We start from the raw sequence: 14,617 nt of genomic DNA on the forward strand, positions 1-14,617 counted from the left end.
TGCATGAGGAGACTGATGTAGTGCGCTGAGGGATAGAGAGATAGATTTGGGTGTCATCAGCATAGAAATGGTATTGAAAGCCATGGGAGGTAATCAACTGACCCAGAGAGGAGGTGTAGATTGAGAATAGGAGGGGTCCCAGAACAGAACCTTGGGGAATTCCAACAGAAAAAGGAAGAGGGGAAGAGAAAGTAGAATTGTAAATGACACTGAAGGTGAGGTAGGATGAGAATCAACAAAGAGCACAGTCACGGAGACCAAAGGAGTAGAGTTTTTTGAGGAGGAGGGAGTGGTCCACTGTGTCAAAGGCAACAGAGAGGTCCAAGAGTATAATAAATATAGAAAAAAATATTAAACTGGTTGTAAACCTCACACATGAAATAACAAACATATCATATCCCTCAATAGTGTGCACTAAGTGTCATTTCTATCTGCTGCTTTGTTCCTCTATCAGCATGAGTCACTTCTGACAAATTTTCCTGAAACCAAGAGAAAAATGCTGATAGGGGAGGGACCTCCAGCAGATTGAAAGCCTCAGTTCTGTTTCTAGAGCTGTGTGAAGGGGGGTGTCCCTTCCCAATAAGCTCTCAGAGCTCTCCTCACTGAGCTCTGCAGAGTGTAATTTCAGCTCTGTGCCCCCTTTTTTATGAACTTTCAGACAAGCTTTATAAATTCAGCACTTTGAACATGTGTAGAGAAGAGAAGATTGCAGATAGGCAGGTACAACTTATGTATGGTGAATCCCTGGCTTCCAAACAAGATAGGGTCTGCAGGTTTGTTCTTAAGTTGAATTTGTATGTAAGTTGGGACAGGTAAATTTTTTAAGTGTAGCTCCATCTAAAAGAAATATTTTTGTTTTATGGACAGAATAGAGAATGTTTGTTTTGCTGTCTGTGTCCCTGTTCAGAAGATTTCACCTCACTTTCTGTCCCTGTGACAATTGGATTTTTGAACATTTTGGGTGGTCATGGAAACAAGGATTGGTGATAAACCTTCATTGGAGACACCTTTTTCCCATGATAACTCTTACAGAAGTGAATTTCCCTTCCTAGGGGTAGATTTCCTCTCACTGTTTGTTTCTCCCTCCTCTTGTAAGTACAAGTCGTTTGTAACTTAAGCCTGGGTTCACACATGTGCAGCACGGCTTATCGCATGTCATTCGCACAGGAACCACACCGCATTCCTGTGCAAATCACATGTGAATTCTGTGGGGTGCAATTTGTGCCATACATTTTGCATGGCTCAAATCGCACCGCATCCGCACCAAAAAGGTGCAGGACCCTTTTTTTGGTCTGCACTAGAATCGGATCGCATGGTAATTCACACCCATGTGATCCTATTCTGCACATCGCACAGCGTTTTGCAGACTGATTTTAACATTCACTTAACATTCACACCCGCAGTGGTTCGAATGAAAAGGGTGCAGTTGTGATGAGGTGCGGAATTCTCACAGAAACCGCTGTGAATTCTGCACTGCATCAGTGTGAACCCAGGCTAAATGTTCATAACTCAGGGACTGCCTGTAGGATGATTTGTTTCATCTCTGTGTATAACCAGAGGCCAGTTACTTCCCTAGGTATATGTAAAGGATTTGTAACCACTTTAAGAAAAATATAAATTTCCTTCAAGTTGCAAAAACATTACCAACCAGAGCACCTGTCTTAAAGGAGAAGGGTTAGGTAAATTTGTTAGCTCCAATGTTCATCTTCTATAATAGCTTAACGCTTTACCTCTTACGTTTTTCTACCTAGGGAGAGGCATAAGAATCAGAGAAATTTTAAAAGATGATGAAGTTCTGACACTGTTTTTGCTGAAAGATATTGGACTATCTGACTCTGTGGTGTACCAGCTCATTAATTCCCAGGTCCGGATTGAGCAGGTAAGAACAAGCAGATATGTGTACTTTGTTAAAATATCAATTTTATTCTGATACCAAACTCTGCATTGTACACACCATCTTCTGATTCTATGGGGGTTCTGCTCCAAAGACTCTATGTAGCACCTAATTTATCAGGATGTCAGAAACATATGGATTTTGGTTATCCAGGCAAAAGATAGCCACTAGAAATTTTTAATGAAATAACTCTTTTGCTTAAGAGTCTGTTACAGAATAGGGGACAAACTGTAAGCAAAATCATAGGACAGACTATACTTACATCTCATCCTGATCTTTTCAATAATATGATTGTATCTACTGATCTACATAGTTGTTACAGGTGTGGCACTACCCCCTTAGGAGTCACTGAAGTTTTGTTCCCCCCCTATAGTCCTGCACAGCCAGGCAACACGCATTTCCTTCCTTCAGACTTGCATCCAGGAGACAGTGACCAGTCCTCGAGTTTTGTATTGTCGTTTTATTAGGGGATTTAACTTGGATGGGGTAAGGCGTGTATGGGATGCCCAAGGGAGTGTTTCCAGAGGACAACCTCCCTGGAACTATGTACAAGTCTTTACAGAAAAATTATCTTCTGGAGAGCTAGCCAGCATCTCCTATTGTACCACCCCAGACCCTAGATGAATCCTCTCCTCATCCAGCTGTACTGGGTGAATCAACCAGCAGAGGATCCAGTGCCTGCCACTGCAGTGTGAAATAGTCCCAGGGAAGAAAGCTAATCCAGTTTCCCATTAGAGCGCCTCTTTCCCCTTACTGGCCAAGGGGGTGCAGGTCTATTCACTGATTCATTTTCCTGTGCTGCTGGTGGGTCAGTGGCTGCAACCAGGTCTTCTAGCTAGGCGGCTCCTTCCCTGCTGCACAGGTGGTCCTCGCTCTGTGGGAGCGTAAGTCCTGGGGTTTCCTCTCTCCAAGGTCCTCTGCCTGTGAATGAGCCCCTCTCCATATGGGCCCCCTCCCAGGCTCCTGCTCTCCAGCTTCTCACTTCCTCTCCATCTTCCACCCAAACTCTCCTGCTGCTGAGCAGGCTTGGTCACTCTTAAGGGCTGTCCTGGTCCCTTGCCAAGCCTCCTGTTGGGGACTGGTCAATATCCCTTGTGAGTGTAGAATAGCCACTCCTTACCTTTGCCCACGGCTTCTAGAACTTTCTCCAAAGTTCTAGTGCAGGGAGACATCTCAGAGAGTCAGTCTGCAGTGCCTCTCAGCTCTGACCAAAATTTTACCCCTCTGACTGTTGCACCAGGCTGCTACTCAGCCTCTTACTATCAACTAAAACTTGAGCTCCCCCTAGCTAACTAGGAGGGTGCTACGCAGGTCAGCGACTAAGAAAATATTAAAGACATTAGAGAAGAATAGCAGCACAGTTGGAATGATGATGGGAAATGGGCACTAAACATAAAGGCGCTTCCTATCAGTGAACATACGGGCACTTAATGTCTGTGCTAGTGGACTGCCATGCTGACTTTACAGGTTTAGGGTCTTATGAAGTTTATGTTTGCTGAGGCCAGAGGACAACTATTTCTGGGTTTCTATCTACAGTGCTTTTATCATTTTATAATGAATAGGTACTGTATTTATATCTTTACTAGATATCTTTATAATCTACTTGGGTAAGTGACTTTAAACTATATACCCCTTTAAAGTGAATCTATGATTGCTGTAGCAGGGTGAAGCAAAAGGTTCACTTAACCTCCACCCTCCACAGTTACTGATACTTAAGCTGGCCATACACTGATCATAATTTGGCCGGTTCAGCAGGAAACAACAGATTTTCAATTCATCTATGGCTGTTCCTGTTCATGAGAAGTCAATTTATTGAATGGTCCTGCTGGAAACTTTCCATTTGATCAGTGCTTGCAGCCAATTGCCTGCAGCACTAATCAGTGCATTCTGATGACTCAAGATTCAAGGTGCTGGCAAACATATGTGCAAATTCACCTGGGAGAATTTTTTTAGAACCATAATGCACCTCGTGACCTCATGAATTACGGCCAAAAGGCTGAGAAAGGCCAATGAGGGGGCTTTTAAGGCAGCCCCCTTACTATAAAAAGAGGAGTACAAAGTAGAAATATTGTTGGAAAATCAGAAGTTGTAGCAGTAAAAGCATATAGTAAGCTGACAAATTGCAAAGGGAGAGATTTGGGTTAATTAGGAAACTGTAATTCTGATTGTTAGTGTTTTGGACAATTAATGCCTTTTTTGTTAATTTTAGAAGCTTTCTTGTCTTTCACTTTGTATTTGTTCGATTTGAGGTGGGCAGCCACTTTTTTACCATCCACAGCACACTTTTTATTGTTTTTTAATTTTTTTTTTTTTTTTGCTGGTCCCTTTAAAAATTCATAAGATAATATTTTGCAATATTTTCGAACATTTATTTTTATTTTGAACTTTCTCTCACTCCACCTCCTATTGTCTCCTTTTTGATTGATCAGGCACTGGGAACATTTTTCAAAATACTTTGCATAAGTGTAAATCATTTTAAAATGAATCATATTATTAGAATAAATGTGCTTTGCTCATACAAGTCAAACAAACAGGTTTGCTGAACTATGCTCTCTCCCTTGACTGCAAATACCCCCCTCTCCCCTATCTCTACACTGCAGCTGTGCTTCAATACTAGTGATTGGCAAATTTACCTTGGTGTGATATGCCATTGCTCAGTAGATCTTGTTAAAATATTGACAAACCTAAATTCAGAAACAAGTCACATTGAAGTCTATAGGAGATGGGGGTGGTGGTGGGGGCAATTGTAGTTAAATTCTGGCTGCATTTAGGGCTAATAGGCAAACTACTGTAAAAAAAAGACAAGAAAAGCTAAGCACTGCCATGGAGCACTAGCTTCAATGCAAAAAATAATGTAATAATATACCATACAACAAGGAGAGGGACTTATTATGCGGCTTTGAGGGGAGAATACAGAAAATACAAAAATCCTGTAAATAACATGCTTGGGGGATACCTTAACCCTTCCACTGCCAGAGGTGTCTTTTGCACACATGTTTAAATAATAATTTAAATCAATTATTAGGTTTTTGCTGCAGTAGTTTCTGTCTATAGGGAACCAACAGCAGTCCTACTTTCTGACCATTTTTATTTCTGGAATTTACATATCTTGCCTTTCAAGAATGTTCAGTTGAAAAATAAAGCCGTTCTAGACAATCAGTGTAGTGAGGATATGCTATTTTTTTGTGAATAGAGACTTCATAAGTTTCTTACAAACATGTTTTCCATATTCAAGTTCTCACATGTGCAGGGAGGCATGTTCAAACAACGCAAAGTTGATTTGAAACACATTATAAATAAAAGCACTTCGCAATTCAGTTCAATTTTGTCCCTGTATTTATGTTGTTAACAATTGAGGCTCTATAGGGTATTATATATGTAATTATAAATTGTGGGGGTGTTTACCATTTAAAAGATTTGTCCCATATACAAAGGTGGTTTAAAGAGGCAATTCATATTTTTATATCCCTTTTTGGGTGTAAATGCAGTGGCTGTCCCTCTGTGGGAAAAGCATAGTGACCAGACAAGCTTTTAAAACCAATTTTCTTATGGTTGGTCCAAGGTGTCTGCTATAACTTTAGACTGATTGTCATCTCACATTTATGGAAGAACTTGGATGGGCATATGGGATGCCCAAGGGAATGGCAACTGAGGACAAACTTCCTGAACTATATTACATTTCTTTATACACACAAAAATCCTCTTCTGGAGAGCTAGCCAGCATCTCCTAATGTACGTTTCCAACCCCAGATACTCCTCAATCGAGCTGTATGAAGGAATTCCTGTACAGGGGATCCAGTAGTAACTACTAGAGGGCAATAGTCAAAGCTGCAGAGCAAGTTAGGTTTCCCACCCAAATGCTCTCTCCCCTCTCTGGCCCACGGGGTGTAGGTGTACTCACTGAGTCCTTTTCCTGTGCTGCTGTTGAGTAGGTGGCTGCTACCAGGCTTATCAGCTGGGCCGCTCCTTCCCTGCCACCAGGTGGTCCTCTCTAAGGGGGCCAGTGAAGTCCACAGCATTCTTCCTTTTAAAGTTCCTCTGTCTGGAGGTGAGCACCTTCCAACCTGGACTCCCTCCCAGGCTCCTGCATCTCAACCTCGCTTCTCCATCTTCCACTCTTCTGCTACTTACTTTTAAGGATTGTCCTGACCCCTTTCCAACCTCCTGTTGGAGATTGGCCAGGTTCCCTCAAGAGTACAGGCCAACCACTCCTGAGATCCACTCACTGCCTTTAGGCTTTCCTCCAAAGCACTAGAGCAGGGGGAAATTCAAGAGGGACTTCCCAGCCCTGACCACAATTTGATCCCACTCAGACTATTACACCTGGGCTGCTGTTCAGCCCCTATCTAACCATTGGAGTCTAGCTCCCCCTAGCGACCCATGAGGGTGTTACATTAGCACACAGTTGACTTGATAAGAAACAGCATATTTTTCCTTGTTATCATGAAGATACTCTTTTCTTAATTGTATTTGCAAAACATTAAGAAAAAAAAGATTGAACAAAAATATAAATACCTTCTGTTATAAGCAGCCAATGCTTATCTCACAGTACCTTAGAGGTTGACTGTTAGGGTACTTTTTATTGCATCACTTTAACTTTAATGGTTGTACTGTTCCCCTAGACTCACAAGCCCTACACTACAGAGCCAGTAAAGCCATATTTTGTATTGATGTGACTATGAAGCCTGAAACATCTGTATCCAAGTTGGTAATATTGGCTCTGTAAAATCATGGCTTTATCTGTGCTATACACCAGCGATTCTGCATGCCCAGATGGGGTACAGACATGTTATTTGCATTACTCTGCCCACTTACGTGTAAGCAAGACTGAGCTCCTTGTTTTGAGTGCTTTGTGCTAGAAATGAGAACATGTAAACACCTTTTATTTTATAAGATGGTAATTCTGTATCTATTATCACCTGAATGTTGCAACGATTGCTCATTTGTTACCCATGTATTATCACAATTGTTGCCTGCATATAGTCACAACTGCCCGAGTTTATTCGGGGGACTATATTACCCTAAAAAGGCCAGTCACTGTCAATAAATATGTTCGCTCCTCCTTAAATACTTCACAAGGTTGCTTATTTCAATAACTACCCCTGTAGAATCTCAAAGCTTAAGGGATCCCAAAGGTTCCTAGTGGAGGCAGTTGGTGAGGTCAATAATGAAAAAAGGAATTGCAGGACTGCATAAAGGACTTTTGTAAATTGGTGATAAATACACAATAAACAGGCAAAGTGGGGGTCTTGTGAACTCTTGTTTCTCTAAAAATGCCCACGGTTTCAAGTGTCATTCTCAGCCATGTGATTAGGTATTGTCCCTCAGTGACCTCAACTAATCAGCCACTGCTTTTGTTTGTATTATCAGCCAAATTATATGAGTCATCTCACGTCTTTGCGCTTAAACTCTCCCCTTGTGAAGTAATCCATTTGTGGTCAAGTACAGATCAACAGGTCATCATTCTAGTAGCCAGCTTGCAACTTTTAAGTAGCTCGTGCCACGCCAACATAAGGGAATTTGATACTGACAGTCTCTAACTGCTGACTAATCTCATGAACACTAGCTACAGATAATTCAGGAAAGACTCAGAATTGCCAGATTCACACTGACTCAGCCTGCGCTGTCAATACACCATTGTGTATTTATGGCCAATGCATTTCTGGGAAAGGCCAGAAAGAAATGAAGGAATGCACTTTCTTTCTGGTGCGTGGGAGATGCAACTATTGATCTGGCCTAATTACAAACCGACGTTGCTGCAAACATTAAACCTCTTTAGTACTGAGTCAGTGTCAGGGTGGTGAAGAGGTTGACACATGTTTTTTATTTCCCCTGATATCTAGTTTGACAAGTCATTTTTACAAAATCGGTATGTGTGAGGTGCCTAATGAAATGATCTCACTGGTTTTACAATGAGTACAGAACATCACTAATAATCCAAAGGCAGATAAAATTAGCTCCCTTAAATTTCAAAATCATTAACAGGTCAGTTGAAATGTTGCAAGAACATTTGCTTTTTATTCAGAGGCTTAGATAGTATGACATTTAAAGAACATGAAATAGCAGTCCCCTCAATGGCCTTCTGCGTAGAAGTTATGTAATATCAATAATAAAAAATCTGTATAATCTATCCTCCTAAGCAGCATAAAGGACCGCCTTAAGAACATTATCCCCAGGATAGATTTTTTTCTTAATACAGAGATTCCTAGTTATGTTCGAAGGCCAATCACAATATTCCCAATGCACACATTCCTGAAGATGGCTGTTAAGTATTGATGGGTGCTGCAGTGATCACAGGCCGGGAACCATAGATGCTCAATACAAAGAAATGTCACCAGCACACCAAGGATTCCTCAAACGGATCCAATGCTTAATTTTGTGGTCACATAGTACATACAAAGGCAACAATTTGGAGCCTGACAGGGCCCCTTCGTCAGCAAGTGACAAAGTGGCGCTATGTGGCTCCAAAACGTTGACTTTATATGTACCATGTGACCATGAAATAAAACTTTGGACCCATTTGAGGAATCCTTGTTGTGCTGGTGACATTTCTTCACATTCTAGTTATGTAGGGTATGTTTTCAGAAGCATTTGACAAGTGGTGACCACCTGTTTTAACCTTGTGAAGTGTGCACCACTGTGCCGCAACTGCATGCATTGCACAAGGTTGCAGGGCGGTTCACAGTCACTTGAATGGGTAGCGTATGGTGGCAGTACTACCTGCTATATGCAAAAGGGGGTAGAATTTTTGCCACAGCCAGGTATCATAGCACCATGCCCGAGACATGTCTACAACCCCAACTGGGTGCTTAGTAAACCCCCTTCCCACCAACCACAAGCGTAAAGAAGCATAAATGTATTAGTCTTGATAAAAAAATTTTGAAGGTACATCCAACACATTTCAGGGACTCACAGCTCCCCCTTCATCAGGGTTTGTGTACAGGCAATAATAGAAGGAATATTAGACAATAAAACAAATCTAGGATTAAGATAAAAAGCAGTGCTGGTGTCAATTCAGCACCATTTTATCTCTCTTGGAAGAGGAGAAAAATATGAACGTAACTCACATGAATCAACTTCATGTCAATGTTCAGTTTAATGTAGACATATTATTAAAAGCTGATTTCTGATTGGTTACTTTGGGTTTTTGGAAATTGTCTTTGTGATGTCATTTTAAATAACATCAGTTGGTTTCAAACTGTGTTTAAGATAGCATAACATACTTCTACAGTGTTCCTGTAGGTAAAGATATATATATTTTATAGAATGACATTTCGAACACAGAAGTGGAGTAATAAGCATATGTCTCCATGTTTCTGAACATGTGCTGAATGCTTGTATTATTCTTCCACCCTATCGCTTAAGCCATCTGTCTCGGTGAAGCATACATTTAAACCCAAAACCAGCAATAGGTAACTAAATACATCCAGCCTGACATTAGTTCCACTCTGATAATTCCTCATTTCCCATATTGATTTGTAAAAAAAGACATTCCATTCTGTTCTCAGCTGATAAATATGTCTACTGTATGTATAAGGTCTATTACTTTGTTTGCCAGACTAATCATTACATACTGATAATACACTCATTGATTGAAATCCTAAGATCAGGTGTTCATTTCGTAACACATTAAGTATTCCAGGTTTTTCTTCATACAGACACACAAATGTAGGAAGTCTGGAATTTCAATTGGGCCTATATTTGCTTGTTAAATGTACATTATGTCTCTATCCATGCCCTTTATTTTGCCATATCACTTCTCATGCCGCATACAGTATATAAATGCTCTGAACATTCATAAACCCATGACCATCCAAAGCCTAAAAAAAATTGGAACAGCTCTCACAAGACAGGAAGGTAGGGTCACCAGGGTCACCTGGGTAATTGGAGTAGTAAATGAGTATGGTTCTATCTAGATAAGTATATGTAGCAATCCATAATCATTTTCTTTCAAAGCTTTGCTGAGTATCCATGTGTGTTCATCTTCCAATAATATTAAATTACTGGAATATTTTAGAAAGACATTTTAGACTTTCTTTATATGTAGCTTTTAAGGGATAACCACCATTTAATCATTGTTCTAGCTAAACTAATATTAACACTCAAAGCGACAAAATGATATGTTTTTTAAGTAGCATTCATTGATTACATTATTATAATACTCCTGCTCAATTAGCCTAATTGGCTCTACAAAATTTGATTGTTCAGTAGACAGTTGTTAAATGAGCCTAGTGGAACATTGTCAGCCAATCAGTGACTGCATCCAGTCAGATGCAGCCACTGTTCAGGTGTACAATAGCCAGCTGGGGAATTTGTCCATCAGCACTGTTAGACACCTGTTAGATATCCTTCATTCAGCCTGCAGGTTGAACAAAAAAATTCCATGGTAGTATTGTGAGCATAAACACAATGCAACTAGTCTACTCAAAAGTCCACAGAGCTGCTGACTGCAAAAATTTATTATATCCAGACTAGGCAATATCATTTTTTACCTTCAGTATCTGTGTTTCCTATGCTCAGATTCCAGTTAAATGTCCTTATTTATTTTTCTGTTCTCTACACTTTGAATTTGCTAAACAAAACCTCTTGGAGGGGTAGAGTAGGGAACATTCAGAACCCCTGTCCATTTGTTTGCTATTTGTGTCCCATTGGAGATGTTTTGCTTACTTTCATGGTGACAATGTTGTTACTGTAGCAGGATTTAAGAGGAAATCTCCATTAGGGATATAGACAACAACAAAAATCTAACAGAGGTTCTAGCTTTCCCAGTCTACTAATAAAAAGTGTGCTGGGACTGGGAAGTGAAAAAAGCAAGACTCCAATTTAAAAAAAGTGCATTCAAGTTTAATGAGTTTAAACAAGGTAGTAAAAGGGGAGAAATAATTTGAAGAGCCCACTGGCTCAGGTTAGGCAGCTCACAGACAAGGCTACCCTTCAGTGGGTACCCCAGCAGGTCACCAGAAAAAACGGGCAAGGAGCTCCAGACCAAAAGATAAGAGTGCAAATTAATTTACTGATATTGTGTTAAAAGACAGCCAACGAGTTTCGGGGTCAAAGGAACTCCCCTTCATCAGGGCTTCAGTTAACAATGAGAACCTTGGGTGGACTCAAAGTAAAGGCTTTCCTGTTTGAATCTGTGAAGGGAAGCTGAATCCTGGATTAGGATTCCTGGCCAGCAGTATCTGCACCAGCAGTCAAAACAAGGAATAGCTGTATTGCACAGGCAGGCAGGATGGCAATCTGCAGCACATCATATAAACATATTATATACAGGAATGTGTTACGGACAGTCAGCAATATAATATATAGTTGACCTTGTGCTGTCTCCTGCCACCCTGCTGTGCAATCTGTGTTGGCTATGCAGAAATCCAGCTAGAGATATTATTTAAGAACGGCACTATGAATAGTTTTCAACAAGTTGAAACCAATTAACACCCACCCTTTGGACCATTTTACTTTACAATAAAGCCCAACTGAGCCCGTGTGATTTGTTAATGTAATACAATAATGCTGCGTATACAGTAATAAATTATATATATTTTTTTACTTTTTAAATTAAGTGCTACTTCAAGAGTTTCCAAACATCACTGTTGATCAGAGCAGAAATTGGAGAAGGTTGTCGAAACTGCTGATGAGCCAGGCCACTTAGGCGTGAGAGCAGCAGTCTGGCTCTTCTACATGCTTCCATTAGAGTGTTTTTGAGGCAGCACTACTCCCTTACAGTCATAAATCACAACGATTTAGTTGAACTTTTAATCCTCATATTGACCAGCTATCAAGTCATAGTCCTAAATTGGTCCATTCTGGTTTTTGTTTATAAGAGTATAAAACAATTCTTCAAGATGATGTTCTATAGCAAGTATCTTTACGGATGACGGATGTTTGCTTTGTGTTTTTCCCATTGCAGTTTGCCTCCGGAATACCTGATCTGGCACTGAAAGACATAGCTTGCAGCCAGACCCTCTTGGAACGGTTCATTATCTTCACCAGCCGCAGAGGAATGCACACAATCCGCAATGCCATGTGTGTCTTGTCTCAGCAGAGGTTACAGAGGATAGAGGATGTCCTGTATGCCAGCATTGACTTTTTCAAACTCTTTGAGATTGTAAGTTATCTACTGACTTTTTAGAAATATTTGGTGCATATTACATTTCATACTTAACCTGGAGTATTGGATAAGGGGTTTAGGCTATGTCTTTGATGCTCTACTTGTGGTTTCAGAGCTATATTTAAATAGCTTGAGTAGTAAAAGAGAATCCCAGACAATTTTTTTAAGCTTTGCTATGGGTGGAGAATTATTAGAGCTCTGTTAGGTTTTTATTCCTGCATGCATCAATTTTCCCTGCATCTTTACTTCTGTCCACTTTAGAATAGGTGCATGGTCTACATTGGCACTGTGATCAGCTTGAATTGCAGTACATTTGTGACTTGAACCTTGATCACTGTTTACTTTTGCTTTGATACTAAAGTCCTGTGAGATGGGAACCTTCAGCCTGGTCCCTGACACCCTTTTCCTTACCCCTCCTCTTCACCGCTTCTTCTCCCTCCCACTGTACCCTACTCTTTACTACTTGTACTTTGGCCGGTGCCACTTCTTCTCCTCTGCCCATTTGCGTTCTCCTCTCCTTTTTTCTAAATCTGTTTATATATTGCTGGAGCATTCCACAACACCCCATATCTCAGGCAACTTCACAGAGAGAACATTTTCAATATAGGCTACCTGACATAGCCCAATTTACAGCTACACTCTCCCACCCCCCCCTTTACTTTTTTCTTCCCTTTTTATCTCTCCCCTTTTCCCAACTCAGTCATGTATAACTATAACTTTTGGTTTTGGTGTTTTATTTTCTGGCCTTAAGTTGCTTAAACAGATTCCTCCATCCACAGAAGCAAAGTGATAGAGGAACCTTCCCCGCTGGTTCATTGTATTTTGACAGCCAGACTCCTCTGCTGTCAGAATACATTGATCACTGGCTGCAACTGATTGGCAATCAACTTATAAAGATCGGCTTCTGTCGAACAGGGTTGCCCATACATACATACTAAAATTTGGCCAGTCCCTGCTGCACTGGCCAATTTTCTAGCCATCTATGGTCATTTTTAATCTCTATCATGCAAAGTTTAATGCAACCACTTGCCTTATTTATTTCTGCACAACACAGCTGATATTTTATATGCTATATGCCTTACACAACTTGTGTGCTATATTTTGTCTTTATCAAAATTATCAAAAAATCAATAAAACTTATGTGAAACGAAATTCAGAAAATGCCCAGCACACCAAAAGTTAATGTCTGTCACCATGGAAAACTGAACCTATGTGTCCTGGAAACATTTTTGGAATGTTACCTTCTACTGCATGTAACATCAGTAAGTTTAAAGCCTATGTTTAGTCAAAAATAAATAAATAAATAAAAAAGAATCCATGCTACAGTACATGTCCTTTGTGCTGCTGGCTGAGGTTTTAGTTTAAATCATCCATCCTCCATTCCCCCTAACTTTCCGCCATCATAATCTTCAGGTGACACAGGGGTTAGTAGAGTCACATGCACTCATTAGGAGAGCTGACTATGCCCACCTTTCTGCCTCCCTCCTCCATTCATAGAAGCTGGACTTCTATACATCACACTTAAACTTTCTGTACACGAAGGAGTGCACGTCCAGACCTGAATGGAGTTTATTTATGTAATCATTAATTTGATAGGAAGTAGTACAGGAGAATACCCAAAACTTGATGATGGCACCAACAGCCGGGTGGGATCCAGGAGCATCACACAGAACCTCTTCTGAAGCACATTGTCCCAACATAATTGGAGGTTCTAGTGTTTCTCTGTTTCAGGGATGACTCTATCATGGTTCGGGTTAGGCCAGCAGGACATCCAGACACACAACCTGCATTCAGGAGGGCAACATCTTTTTGGCCTGGAATCCAGCCCTAAACTAGGTATATAATTACCCTTTCCCCAGCAGTGGAAGATCTATAAAACACCTTTTCCCAAAGAGGGACGGTTCCATAAAAGAAGAAAGATAAATTACCTCTCCCCAGAGTGCGGATGCAGAAAGGACCCTTCTAAAACAAGGCTTGGCTAGTTGACATAGGCTGATTCAATCCTTATGAGAAAAATTCACCAGAGGTAGGATATCTAACTGTCTTGGAAATTCGCTTTAACGAATTTCTCCTTACCGTGAGTACTCGCAGTTGGATGCGCAGAAATCCCCCATAAAGCTGTGCGAATCTCGCTTACCACGACTGCAGCTAAATTACACGATTCCTGCCCATCCAGCCACTTTAGCTTCTGTTGAAATGTGGGTGATGGAGCTCCGTTACCCTAGAATGATCACACGACACTCTAAGGCTAGTGTTGCAATTCACATAAGGGCCGGCTTCAGACTCAGCCCTCGGTTTTATTACAAATACACACATGCCCCCCACATGAATAAAGTCAATCCCCTCCCACCGAACAATGCAATGAGGAGTGCCTATACACAGGATATACATTCCGATTGGAGCATAGTCTTTCCTATTATCTATCACTGGTCCTCCCCCATGAGCCTTCTGAGGTCAGCAGACTTCCTCCCCTTCCCCCCCATGAGCCTTCTGAGGTCATATTTCCCAGCTCCTAGCAGTATGTCCATTCTCTGTACAAGCATCCCCTAGGAACATCAGTCTGTACCTGGATGGGCCCGATACGATCTTTATTAAAACACATCCATCCAAGATAC

General features: G+C 40.9%; 1 protein-coding gene across 1 annotated transcript in view; it reads left to right on the plus strand.

Moving 5' to 3' along the window:
• ABCA4 (ATP binding cassette subfamily A member 4) overlaps window positions 1-14,617 on the plus strand; it is a 259,321-nt gene that overhangs the window by 39,880 nt on the left and 204,824 nt on the right. Inside the window, exons 7-8 of the mRNA XM_089677323.1 lie at window positions 1,752-1,879; window positions 11,802-11,999. Coding sequence (XP_089533449.1) covers window positions 1,752-1,879; window positions 11,802-11,999 — 326 coding nt within the window. The remainder of the gene's footprint in view (window positions 1-1,751; window positions 1,880-11,801; window positions 12,000-14,617) is intronic.

Source organism: Staurois parvus, unplaced genomic scaffold (genome assembly GCF_062004578.1).
Source record: "Staurois parvus isolate SC_StPar_1 unplaced genomic scaffold, SC_StPar_1.0 ptg000183l, whole genome shotgun sequence".
NCBI classification, from domain to species: domain Eukaryota; kingdom Metazoa; phylum Chordata; class Amphibia; order Anura; family Ranidae; genus Staurois; species Staurois parvus.